The 13,203-nt window shown below is 43.1% G+C and overlaps 1 protein-coding gene across 1 annotated transcript in view; it reads left to right on the top strand.

Moving 5' to 3' along the window:
* Window positions 1-4,430: 4,430 nt before the first annotated feature.
* The window catches only part of RASAL2 (RAS protein activator like 2), a gene marked incomplete at both ends in the record, with an annotated part of 34,658 nt that continues 25,885 nt past the window's right edge, over window positions 4,431-13,203 (top strand). The window contains 3 exons of the mRNA XM_015426029.1: window positions 4,431-4,584; window positions 8,609-8,707; window positions 9,825-10,379. Of these exons, the coding sequence (XP_015281515.1) occupies window positions 4,431-4,584; window positions 8,609-8,707; window positions 9,825-10,379 (808 nt within the window). The remainder of the gene's footprint in view (window positions 4,585-8,608; window positions 8,708-9,824; window positions 10,380-13,203) is intronic.

Consider the following 13,203-nt stretch of genomic DNA (forward strand, 5'->3'; position numbering starts at 1 on the left):
AAGTGCCATCAAGACTTATGGCAACCCCATAGGGTACTCTTCAGTAACGCAGGGTACCCTTCCGTAATTTTTTAGGATAAGAATTTATAATTGGATGATATAATGGGTCAGATACCAGGGATCCATTCTGCTAGCAGTAGCACTTTCCTCCCAAGAAGACTTTATCTGAAGCAAGAGGCCTCTTGTGCCAGGGGAAGGGTCTTTGCACCAGAGGAGAGTGTCACCGCTAGTGCACTGAAACATGAAGCCAACCCCAATGTATAGGATTCCAATAAATATAGCATTCAAGGAGAGAGACTACATTCAAATAAAGAGAGAATCGTTTTCAGACTGAAGGAGAAATTATCAGGATTTTTTCTCTCTGTTTTTTTAAACAATTAATAATTGTCATCTTGTCAGATAATAGTATGAGCGTCCCTCTGTAAAAGTAAAATACAGTTTCGTTGGATCATGGTTTAAGGTATGAGGTAAACAGCCATCAGAAGGAGATGAATGGGGGGAAATTTTGTTTGTGCACATTGGCATACACTAGGGCGGGGTGGGGGGAGGAAAGACAAGTGCTACGTTTCATTCCCCTCTTCCCAGTGAAACTAGTGGAAACAACCAGGCTAAAGGAAAAATCCCCGAAGCAATAAGCACAATAAAGAGAGAGAACAAAAATGTAATTTATGACTAAAACAAACTTAAAACAGTTTTATGCTCTTGCTTAACTGAGGCCCATTGAGCTGCTGTGTTTTATTCTTTGTGCTGTTAAGTAAAAACATGACTTTTGGGGATGGCTTTTTCCGGAATTCATAGAGGAGCAGGGAGATCTTTACACTCTTGTTAAGCCCATCAGTGGACTTAGGAGGATGTAACTCTGTTTAGGATTGCACTGGAAGGTAGTCTTCGTTTATCTATACATTTCAAACAGCTTTAAATAGTTCCCAAAAATGCATCCCACAGTCGAAAAACAGCAAAGTTTGTAAAATTATAAAAGCTTAACAGTCACAGAACAGCCAGCTTTATTCACCAAAGCAAGCTTAAAGAAAAACATTTTACAGCCTTTTCTGTGGCCTTCAGACCCTCTTCCAGAAACTGATTTCAAAGGGAAAGGGGCTGTCACTGAAAAGGCCTTATTTCTCATTGCAGCTAAAATTACCTTGCAGATCAAAGGAACTGTCAGGTCCCCAGCTAAGTCACTCTCTGCACACACTATTGGCAGTGTAATGCTTTATTAGAGATATGATGCTGTGGGTTCAAGAGCTTTTGTTAGGACTGAAGAAATTCGCGGGAGATTACAAGATATAGGTAAAAGCATAAAATTCCACAACCATCCATGTCACACCTACCCTGGCATTACTATGGAAATTCAGACAGATATATGGCGCCCTATCTAAACTAGGCTGGCAGAGAGATACTCCAAGGTCAGTCCCATGGGAACCAACTTGGGGTGCTTCTACTCCCATGCACTCCAACAACATACACCCACCCCCCTTAGGAATCCAAAATGACAAGCGAAGGTAAAGAGAAACAGAACTTAAAGAAATCAAAAGTTAGCCTGAGCTTGACAGGAACTGTCAACATGGTCTATTGAACTGATCCTAATTGGCAGGAGGGCACATATGACTTTAAAAAAAAAAGGAATATGGGTTCCAGTCCACAAAGGGCTTGAACTTTAAAATCAGTGCCTTAAATTGAATGCTGAAGTAAATTGTCAGCCAGTGTAACTGACGCAAAAGAGGTGTCGTATCTGAGAATGTTGTGACACACCAGTTAATAATTGGGCAGCAAAATTCTGCGTGGTTTGAAGCTTTTTAACAGCTATTTTCAAGGAGCCCCATATAGTCAATCCAGGAAACTACAGGTGCGTGGATTACTTTAACCAGTCAGATCAGTCTCCAAGGGATATGTGTATGGAGTATGCGTAAATGGCACTTCAGGGACCAAACTACACATGACATTTGGGGGGGGGTCTACGTCACAGAGCTGTCAGAATGCAGCCATGGGGCACCCCATGTGGATAAGGGATGATGATACGGGAAGGGGTTTAATCTTCCCTTGGGCTGTTTCTCTAATGAGAAATATCTCCAGGATTGTTTTTAGTCTTGGGTGAGAAAAAAGAAAGCTACATATTTCCCCATGTCTCTCTTTAACGCAACTGAGGGGCGTTTCCAGTCAGGGAAGCAATTTAAGGGAAGAATGTGCCATCCTCTTCTCAGTGCTGCTATGGGGGTGGGCAGTTCCTGCATTTTTCAGTTCAGTAGCTTGTCTGGGGTATCCAAACAACAGATCTCTCCAGATTCTCTAGGGATCCAAGAGCATCCATAGGTGCTTCACTTGATTTGATAGAACAATCGTCACCCCATTCATTGCAGGGAGATCCCCTTCCCCAACATCAGCTCCATCTTATCTAGATTCAGTTTGTTTACACTTTGTGCATTTGACCACTCTTCGAGACAGTGGTTTATAACAGAGATGGTTGCTCTTGGATACTTAGTTAATGAAAAGTTGAGGGTTACCATCATACTAGTGGGAACCAGTCCAACCCTACTCATTGGCCTAGTCTATATCAAACCTGTCAACAGTACTGTCCTTTTTATTAACCTATAATGTATGTTCCAGGGAACTCTTTGTGGCCAGTAAATATTGGAGAGAATTAATTTGCTTGGGGATGACTTGTGCTGAATACCATGTATCTTACTGTTGTTTGTTTGTATGACTGGAGTATAAAGGGATTTGAAAAAGAAAGTCCAGGAAGCATCCTGAATGAGGCAGAGGTCCTGGCTTGGAAGTGTTATAGAGCCAGCTCACCAGACGCAGCTATAGAAATGTTCTAAGACTAGCCAGTGCTTCTGTTCTGGACACAAGAGAACTGAGATCCTGTATTGAAAGAGCCATCATAACACTTGCCTGTTTTTCTTAGCATCGGCATTATTTCAGGTCTGAGCTATGTATAGATTTCAGTAAATCTTTTGACAGGGTTCTGTACAACAAGGGAAAAAAGGGGGAACCCTCTGATTTTGAAGGATATATAATCCTTCTTTCTCGGTTCTTGTGAACAGCAGGATATTTTCTGGGCAGGGGGACGGCTTGCATGGTATAGCGGAGAATCACTGGACTTGTACCCAGGGAACCTGGAGTTGTTTGTTTATTTATTGCATTTACACCCCACCTTTCTTCCCAGTGGGGGGTCCCAAAGTGGCTTACATTGTTCTCTTCTACATTTTATCCTAACAATCCTGTGCTGTAGGTTAGGCTAAGAGTATGTGACTTGGCCAAGGATATCTACCTAGTTTCCATGGGGGTTCACACTTGGGTCTCCCAGATTGCAGGCACAACACTCTCATCACTACACCACACTGGCGGTCCAACCCTCAGCTGTCAGGCTGCCCTCAGTGAATAGGTATGCTGTAGTGAGCTCCTTGGATAGGGGGCAGGATGTAAATGAGAGAGAAATACTTGGTTCCAAGTGGTTATTATTTTTTTATTTTTGCGATATCTGTTTACAGGGGTCATTTCGTAGAAAAAGAGGTGCAGGAGCTCATTAGCATAACCCATTAGCATAACTTACTTGCATATACCACACCCCCTGACATCACCGGACGTGTGTCAGAAGGCAACACCCACCGCTCAGGCTCCATTGGACTGTTTTGGATTGCTAGCTTATTGGGGGGGAAACGTGCAGATCTGTCCTCGCAGAGAAGGGAGAGCTTGTACCTGAATAAAACTTGGTCTTAAAGGTGCCACTGGACTGTTTTGGATCGCTAGCTATGGGGGGGAGGGAATGCGCAGATCTGCCCTCGCAGAGGAGGGAGAGCTTGTACCTGAAGGCGGGCCGGCGGGGGGCTCTGCAATTTACCTGGCTGCTTCTTGCTCCGACTGAGGGCTTCTGGGAGCAGGGGGCAGGGCTTGTTGCATGTGCCCGCCCGCCCCCTGGGCTCCTTATTGCCGGAGCTCCGCTCCTGTGCGCTCCCGCAGAAAATGACCCATGTCTGTTTAGTTCCTATTCCAGAATATGCACATTGGAGGAAATGTAGAGGATTCTTCAGGTTTGAGGTGACCATTTTCCCTTCAAAGCTGGATGTAGCTTTGTAGCTTCTCGGGATAGGTGGTCATTGTATCAGCAAGGTTGTTATTAATAAAATGTTGGATTCTGTGAAAGAAGTGGGTAGCATTGATTTAAGAGATGTTGATACATGCATTCATTTTACTGAGGTTTATAAAGTCAGTTGTTAAGGATACATACATGCCAACAAGCAAAATATTTCTGATTTTCTGATCTGCTGAATCTTGTCTGGCATTTGACAGAGCTGTCTAACTTCCAAAGCCAGAAACCAAAGTGAGGCAAACCTTCACCAGTGCTTTAAAAAAAATATTTATTCTCTTCTTGAACAACTCCTCCCCCCTCCCCCGGGGTCTTATTTCTAACTCCTCTTGCCTTTGCACAGGTCCCGTCCTTTACCAAAGCTGAAAGAATCGCGTTCCCATGAATCTTTGTTGAGTCCAGCTAGCGCTGTGGAGACATTGGATCTCGCCACCGAAGAGAAAGTCTTAGTCAAACCGCTTCATAGCAGTATCCTCGGACAAGACTTCTGCTTTGAGGTAAAAACAAAAAAAAACCCTCATCCCTTAAAAAAGAAATAGACAGATTGCTTAATACACTTGGTCTGGTTCCTGATTTCATTCTCCCTGGGTTTCGTAACCAGGTGAACAAATTGAGATGTACCAAAGCAAAGGCGTGGACTAGGTATTCATCAGCCAGTTTTAAAGGCCTGGGGCCCACTGACATTAATCATTCAACAGGAAGAAATTTTGTCAACTGTGTGGAGCTACCCCAAGTAAAGATTACAATGAATGGCTTGAGAGAGAGAAACTATGGAAGACGTGATCTGTTTTTGAGCCAGTTTCTGTTGATGTAGGTGTGGTACCAACCCGCTTCAGTGCTGTGCCAGGGTTGGGCAAGTATTTTGATCTCGGAGGGCTGAATTCACAGTGTACCCCCACAGTGCAGTCCAGCTGCCAATTTACATTGTTGTAGACCTCATTTGCTTATAATTTTCAAATGTTTTGCCACTAACCATTTATGTTCTCGACAATATTTATTTGTAACTTGCATCTTCTTTCTCAACCCCAAATGAGGCTTACAATAAAATAATGGCAAATTTATGTAAAATAATCAGTTACATCTTCTAAAACCTGTTAATTAAATAGTTACAAAAAACCAAACAGGGGAAATACACAGTACAGAATACCAAAAAACCAAAAATAACTGTGTACAGAAATATCGAAAGTATATGCAAATTACTTTTTACATATGTCACAAGAAACTTATAATCACAACACTATTATGGCAATTACTCTCTTCAAATAATGTAAACCACTCAGTACATGAAAACAGTCCAAAGTAATCCAAAATAAATAGACGTGCTTCAGATAAAGGCCACAGTTCATGAAAACAGTCCTAAGTAATCCAAAATAAACAGAAGTGCTGCAGATAAAGACCATTAGAACGTAGACACTTTCTCAGCCTGATGTCTTCAGGGATCAGTTCTCATCACACTTGTGTCATAAGATGTCGGTTCAAGGCTTGCTGCTACGCTTTGCCGGCTTTCCAATGGCGTTTCGCACGAGGCTTTTTCAAAAGCCAAGCCAAGAGTCTCCCAATTTACTTTAGAATAACGCTTTCAACGGGGACCTCCGTCTCCCCATGTCAACAGTAAAGAGGATAAGACAAAAATGTGTAAGCTGGAGGCTAAAAAACTGTGAGCTAGCTCACACTAACTCAGCTTAGAGGGAACACTGCTTACGTGTTTCAGAGAGTACATCAAAAGTATTTTGTTTTTTGTTTTTTTTATTTTGGAAGAACCCAATTCATATTTTAAAAAACAAAACCTAAGCCTTACTTGGTATTTTTTTTAACTCCACTGCTCTTAAGCATTGCCCAATCTGTGCCCTGTTTGTGTGAGAGAGTATTTTCTCTCTGTCATTGACATGTGCATGCACTGCTATCTTCGCCCAGAAGGGGGACCAAGAAGAGAAAGAGAGATTTGAGAAAGGAAAATCCCATACATGAAGCAACATGTGGAGACAGGATTTCTATAAGTAATCACATGGGGGGGGGGGGTGTTAAATGATTAATGAGATTAGGAACCTCATTTCTTTGTAGATTTTTCCTTTGGTAATCGTACTGTTAAAAAATTAATGAAAGTATTCCAGGTAACTTTTAAAGATAAATTTAGAAATAGTTTCTGAAGAGAGAGGAAATGTCTATACTGAGCCAATCCATAGCTGCTGTGTGGAAGTTCTTGAGAGTTAAGAGAACAAAAAAATATCTTACACCTCAGTGCACAGAAGCAAAGATCTGCTGTTGCTTGCCTTAGAGATTACACTGGCAATTTGATTTCTTTGGAAGAGACACTCCAGAATTATTACGACACAATTCACACCAGTGCTCCATTAGTTTGCTTCCTTCAGTGTCAAGTGAACATAATCAGCTCACGCATGGGTCAGCCTGCTCCACAGTGTGTGAAGGAGATGGAAAAAGAAAGCATTTGTTAAGGAGCGTTTCATACCTGGGAGCTGAAATGGTCACTTAACTCTGTTCCTCGGACTTCTTATTTAAAATACCTAAGCAACTAGGAAAATGTTCCTCTGGCCATGATAAGTGGAACAACTGCCTTGTTCTAATCTCTTGGTAATGTTAAAGGTCCTCAGAAAAACACAAGAACAGAAATCCAAATTTGGCCATCTTGTCAATTCATCACAAAATTCTTCAGGTGAATTCCTGAGGTGCCTAGCAAACATCTCGAAACATCATGTAACACTTTGCAAATGAAAAAAAAATGCATCACATAAAAACATAAAATTTTATGTATCAGTTAGACCAGGCTTTAGAGGGGGCCTGTTCTGTAAAGTCTCAAAACTATATAGGTCGGAAGAAGTAAAAATTGCAGTTTCAAGAGTTTGAGGTGTATTACTTGAGTGTCCTGTTTACTGCCCACCGCTTTCTAGTCTCCATTAAGAATGGTTACACAATCCTCTTATGCTAGGGTTGCCAACTTCCAGATGGGAGCTGGAGACCTCCCACTATTGCAATTAACCTCCAGGCAATAGAGATCAGTTTCCCTGGAGAAAATAGCTGCTTTTGTGGGTGGACTCTATGGCATTCTGCCCTGCTTAAATCCCTCTCCTTCCCAAACCCTTCCCTTTCCAGGCTCCACCATCAAAATCTCCAGGTCATTTCCCACCCAGAGCTTGCAACCCTATCCTATGCTGAATTTGTCCACAGATTTTAGGTCAGTGATGCCTGAAATCATCACAGAGCAAAAGTCAGTGTTGAAATCCAGAATTCTTCTGGAGCTGTATTTCCAGTAAGGTTGCTAGAAATCATTACCAGAGCAGGTCAGTGTTAAAAGTCCAGAATTCTTCCAGAATGTGCTCCCAGAGTCAAGCAAAAATAAAATTAAAGCCCATGACTAAAATCTCTGTATGGATAATTTTGAAGGTTTGTTTTGGAAAGCTGCAACTGTGCTCCTGATGCAGCACAGAAAGCAGAAGTCTCTTTAATGCGACTCCTTTGTGTGAAGTGCTAAAAACTGTTTTAAAATTTGACACGCAAAGGGGATTAATTTTGATGGGCTTTGTTTCTTATATTGCATAGGAATGCTTGTCATTCTGTTGCACAAGCAGATATGCAGTAAAAATAATGTTTTCTTTCAGCTTTACTATTTTTAAATGGATTTGCAAATTAAAAAGAAAAATATTTTTTTCTTTGTGTGAAATCCATGATCAGCTTCCTGAAAGTTTCCCTTTCTTGCTAGAAGAAAACCAGAGTACAAGCCATACTAAAACCATAGAACTGAGGGAATCAGTTTATCCCTGGTCTTTATCTATTTCCCCTACTCTTTGTAAAAAAGAAAGAAAAGAAAGGGAGGGGGGATTTCCTTAAAATAAAAAGTGATGCCCAAAAGAAAACAGAAGCACAGTGCCATCCTTAGCACAGTTGCACCTTCCTAAGCCCTTTTACTTATTATTTATTTATTTTATTAGACTTCTAACCCACCCTCCCCTGCACCACAGGGCTTCAGTGAATTTATAAGGATATAACTCTGTTTAGGAGTGCACTGTTACATGTGTACTCAGTCTGCATTGTTTAATAAAGGTAAAGGTTCCCTTGCTCGAAAGCCAGTCGAGTCCGACTCTAGGGTTGTAGTGCTCATCTCCGTTTCAAAGCCGAAGAGCCAGCGCTGTCCGAAGACGTTTCCGTGCTCATGTGGCCAGCATGACTAAACACCAAGGTGCATGGAACGCTGTTACCTTCTCACTGAAGTGGTACCTATTTATCTACTTGCAATTTCTTGCTTTCGAACTGCTAGGTTGGCAGGAGCTGGAACTAAAGACAGGAGCTCACTCCGTCATGCGGCATACTCGGGTCTCAAACTGCTGTACTACTGACCTTCCACAGCCTGCAGTTCAGCGTCTTAACCACTTGAGCCACCGCAGCTCCATGCACTGTTTAATACTGATGCGTAATTTAGAATTCTCGCTGTAAGATATTCAGGGCATTGTGCTCATTCCTGTTTTATGCACCCTGGGCAGATCTTAACTTTTTGTTAACATGTCCTAGGTAACTTACTCTAGTGGCAGTAAATGCTTCAGCTGTTCTTCTGCTGCTGAAAGAGACAAGTGGATGGAAAACCTACGGAGAGCAGTTCAGCCTAACAAGGTACTATACGAGGGGAAGTTCCAGGAAAACATCCGGTGGTAAAATGCACCCTGAGTAATTGCGCTTTTGACCAAGTGATATATCATTCTCTTCCCCAAACAAGCCCACACATTTAATTAAGTTGATGGCATCAGTATAGCCACCCCAGGAGGAAAACTGCTTAATAACATCAAATGATACTCTGCTCAGCTTTATACAAAAGTGTAATAGATTAAGCTTGTAAAACATGGGCTTCTGTCACCCATGTTAATGATCACATTCTCTAGGAGACCTATCGTTGTCTTACTGGGAAATCAGCGTGTGTAAATTACTCTTGAACTTCTTTATTTTAGCAAGAAGAGTCCCGTTGGCCGATAGGCAAATGCTGACTGTATATGAATTTTGACTTTTGAATTTCAAAAAAATAATAATCTTCTGAAGTCAGAGCTTTATCGAAATGGGTCAAGTTATTTCATTAGTGGCCCTTTCCGTTAGTCATCCTATCCTATCATTAATAAAGGTTTATCTTGCCCTCTACTGGCTGGATACATTTCAATGTGGGTTTCAGTTAGAAGCTTCCTTAATCACCATGATAGACAATCTAAACAGAGAGAGGCTGTGTGACACTGTTCATTCTCCTCAATCTCTCAGTGGCCTTCAGGAAAACTGATGGGCAGTAATTCTTGGGTGAGTTGGGAATAGGAGACACCATTTTGTGGTGATTCCACTCCTTCCTTAGGATAATTCCAGTTGGTAGTGCTGAGAAATTACTATTCCTCCCCATGCAAATCGTTGTGTTTGGTACCATCTTATGTCCCATGATGTTTACCATCTACATGGAGCCTTGCATGGATGAGGTTGGTTGTTGGGCGCATGATGTTATCAGCAGTGTTTGGGGATTTTTGCTCCCCTTTTCTGCATATATTGGAGTTCCTGCTAATATTCAAGAGATTCCCTCTTTCACCACTGGACTGCTCACTGGGGCCAGAACTTGTAGTTATAGTTAAGTACTATGTGACAAAAAATCAAAGTTGCATAGAAAAAGGATAATTGTGTGATAAGAATTTCACCATTACAAAGAATCTTGTATTGCCCGACCAGCACTGCTAAGCCAAACTAAGTGGTTTTTTGTCTTCAGGATAACTGCCATCGAGCTGAGAATATTCTGCGTCTTTGGATCATTGAAGCCAAGGATTTGGCCCCCAAGAAGAAGTACTTCTGTGAATTGTGCCTGGACGATACTTTATTTGCCCGCACTACAAGAAAAACAAGAGCTGACAATATCTTCTGGGGCGAGCACTTTGAATTCTCAGGACTTCCATCGATACTCAGCATCACTGTCCATATCTACAAGGATGTTGAGAAGAAAAAGAAAAAGGACAAAAATAACTATGTTGGTCTGGTCAACATCCCCGTGTCCAGTGTGACTGGCCGCCAGTTTGTGGAAAAGTGGTACCCCATCAGCACACCCACTCCCAATAAAGGCAAGACTGGAGGGCCTTCCATTCGGATCAAGTCTCGGTACCAGACCATCATCATCCTGCCCATGGAGCAATACAAGGAGTTTGCTGAATTTGTCACTAACAATTACACTTTGTTGTGTACCGTGCTGGAGCCGGTGATCAGTGTCCGGAACAAAGAGGAAATGGCCTGTGCTTTGGTGCACATTCTTCAGAGCACTGGCAGAGCCAAGGTAAGCGCAAGTGTTACTCCTGAACTGGAATGATGCTGCTGGGAGATTATGGAGGTTGGGTTCTCACTGAGGTGTATCAACGAGAATGAGTATGCAAAGGCATCTGCTTGGACAGGCATCTACTGTTATAAAAACAGCTAAAGAGCTCATTATAAGAATGCAGTATATAGCCAGTCCTGGTCATTTGGACCATTTGTAAACAACAGTTTGAGGGCAAAGCACCATATATGGAGTTAGCCCATTGTATCCTCACGTATCCTTCCCCCTGAGCATAGTTTCAAAACCACTTTACAGTCATCATGTGCTATCTCTAGAATTACTTGGACCATCCTGTGAGATGACTTAGCCAGAGACTAGTGACTTGCTGAAGGCCATCCAGTGAGATTTCATGGCAGAGCAGGGTTTTGTATCACCCCCTATGACGATCTGTTTCCTTTCCTTCTTCCTTCTGGGTCCAAGCCTCACCTTACCAAACCTAGAATCTAGGTTTTGCCTATAGAGAGATGACTGTGCAGTTCTGTAGACCCTTCTCTAGCTGTGTTTGTGGCTTTGCTCAAAATCTGTTTCTCCTCAATGAAAGTAGCTTTATGATGCTTTTAAGAGGCTGACAACCCCCGAGTGATGGACAGGGCAAGTGAATTTGTTTTGCATCCCTGGTTTTCAAAACATTGCCTTCAAAAAACTATTTCCACATTTATTGGTCTCAATAATCAAGGTTATTCTTTGAGATGTTACAGGGTGCTGAAAGCAATGCCCATGGAGCACTTAGCGGACATGCTGGTTTTTGCTGTTGCTTTGCATGAACCTGAGAGTATACCCTAGAATGTCCCCAATGCTCCTCCATGGTACACAATAGAAGGAAAACTGAGTAGTGATGAGGAAGCTCATTCACCGTTGCTTACCTTCTCACTGAGGTGTCCTTGAGGTGCATCAGAGAAGCTTCCCCCTGAGCATAGTTTCAAAACCACTTTTCTATAAAACAGTCATCATGTGCTATCTCTAGATAGGGTATCTTGCTGACCATGCAGGATTAGAATTACTTGGACCATTGCTTTTTTCTGATTAATAGCTTGCGCTGTTTGTGTAATATTTATCTGTAATATCCCAGGGAAGTGTTCTCACTGAACCAAACCATCTCAGCTGTAAGTTGTATTGCTGACAGCAACACTTTTCATAGGTAGGCTCTGTCCTTTGCAAGTCGCTCGGGGTTTAGAAGCCTTATCTAGGGAATTCTCCATCCGCCACCTTACCTTTTCAGCAGGCTGCAATCCTTTTGTCTCATATCTGGAATGATTACTATATTCTACTGGGCCTCAGGACACCACTTAGGAAGGGGTACACTGGAGCCTTCTCCAGGACTTCAGATGATGAAGAAGAAGAGATTGGATTTATACCCTGCCCTTCACTACCCAAAGGTGTCTCAGAGCGGTTTACAAACTCCTTTCCCTCCCCCTCCCCACAACAGACACCCTGCGAGGTAGGTGGGGCTGAGAGAGCTCTGGACAGAAACTGCTCTTTTTCAGAACTATAGCTTGCTCAAGGCCATCCAGCCAGGTGCAAGTGGAGGAGTGGGGAATCAAACCCAGATTAGAGTCCGTGCACTTAACCACTACACCAAACTGGCTCTGATGCACCTCAAGGACTCCTCAGTGAGAAAGTAAGCAATGGTGAATGAGCTTCCTCACCACTACTCAGTTTTCCTTCTATTTTGTGCCATGGAGGAGCACTGGGGACATTCTAGGGTATACTCTCAGCTTCAGGCAAAGCAACAGTTTGCATGACAAGTGATTATTCCTCTGGTCTGCCTGAGGAACAGGGCCAAAGTTCTGGTGTTGACTTACCAAGTCTAAACCACTTGGACTCTACCTTTTCTACTCTGTTTGTTTGCAGTTTCTAGAGGGGGCTGCAGATAGCCCCTCCTCTCTGTGTGCTGACTGAGAACCAGCGTGGCGTACTGTTAGAGTTGGCAGTTTAGGACAGGAGACCCCCAGTGTGGTGCCCGGGGCTACCATTTGCCCTCCAATACCTTTCTTGGAGCCTGCCAAGTGTTTTTAGAAAGTGGGTGGGGCCAGGAGGGCTCTGGCCCAGGAGGACTCCCGATGGCCCTTTGGGGATCTGATTGATTGCACAGTTTAAAATAACATTGCACCGGCAGCTGCCACTGGGAGAGAGGAGTCCGAGAGACAATAAATCCAATGCTACAGTGCTGGATTTGTTCTCTCTGACTTCTTTTCCCGAATGTATTTTGGACATCTACTCCTCTTGTCCCCTGCGCTTGGGCTTCCTCTGTGCGTGCGTGGTTCGCTCCACCTTCCACGGTGGCCATTTTGTGGCCTGTCTCCCACCATGGCCGTTTTTGTGGCTGCACCCACCATTCTGTGTCAGAATTCCAAAGGTGCCCACAGGCTTAAAAAGGCTGAGGACCCCTGGTCTAGGAGCTGGCGGGCCAGATTTCAAATCCCAGCTCTGCCACGGAATTTTACTGGGTGACCTTGGGCAGGCTACACTCTCTCAGTCTAACCTACTTCACAGGGTGCTGGTTGTGAGAATCCGTTGGAGGAAGAGAGAACCGTGTTGCAAGCTGCCTTGTGTCCCCATTGGGGAGAAGAGCAGGGTTTAAATAAATAAAGGGGGAGAACACAGAGAAAGAGAGATGTCCTTTTCAGCAGCTGCTCTGTGTTCTGTTTTCCAAGCAGGCATTTCAGTGACTGAGGACATGTATCATGGTTGTATTAGTTGAACATATGTACTAGCATAGCGCCAGAAATCCCGGCAGTGTGGCATGTTTTTTTGTTAGAGAAAGAATAAGCTGGTTCTCTGCTGA

This window comes from Gekko japonicus, unplaced genomic scaffold (assembly GCF_001447785.1).
Source record: "Gekko japonicus isolate JY-2015 unplaced genomic scaffold, Gekko_japonicus_V1.1 scaffold5372, whole genome shotgun sequence".
NCBI classification, from domain to species: Eukaryota; Metazoa; Chordata; class Lepidosauria; order Squamata; family Gekkonidae; genus Gekko; species Gekko japonicus.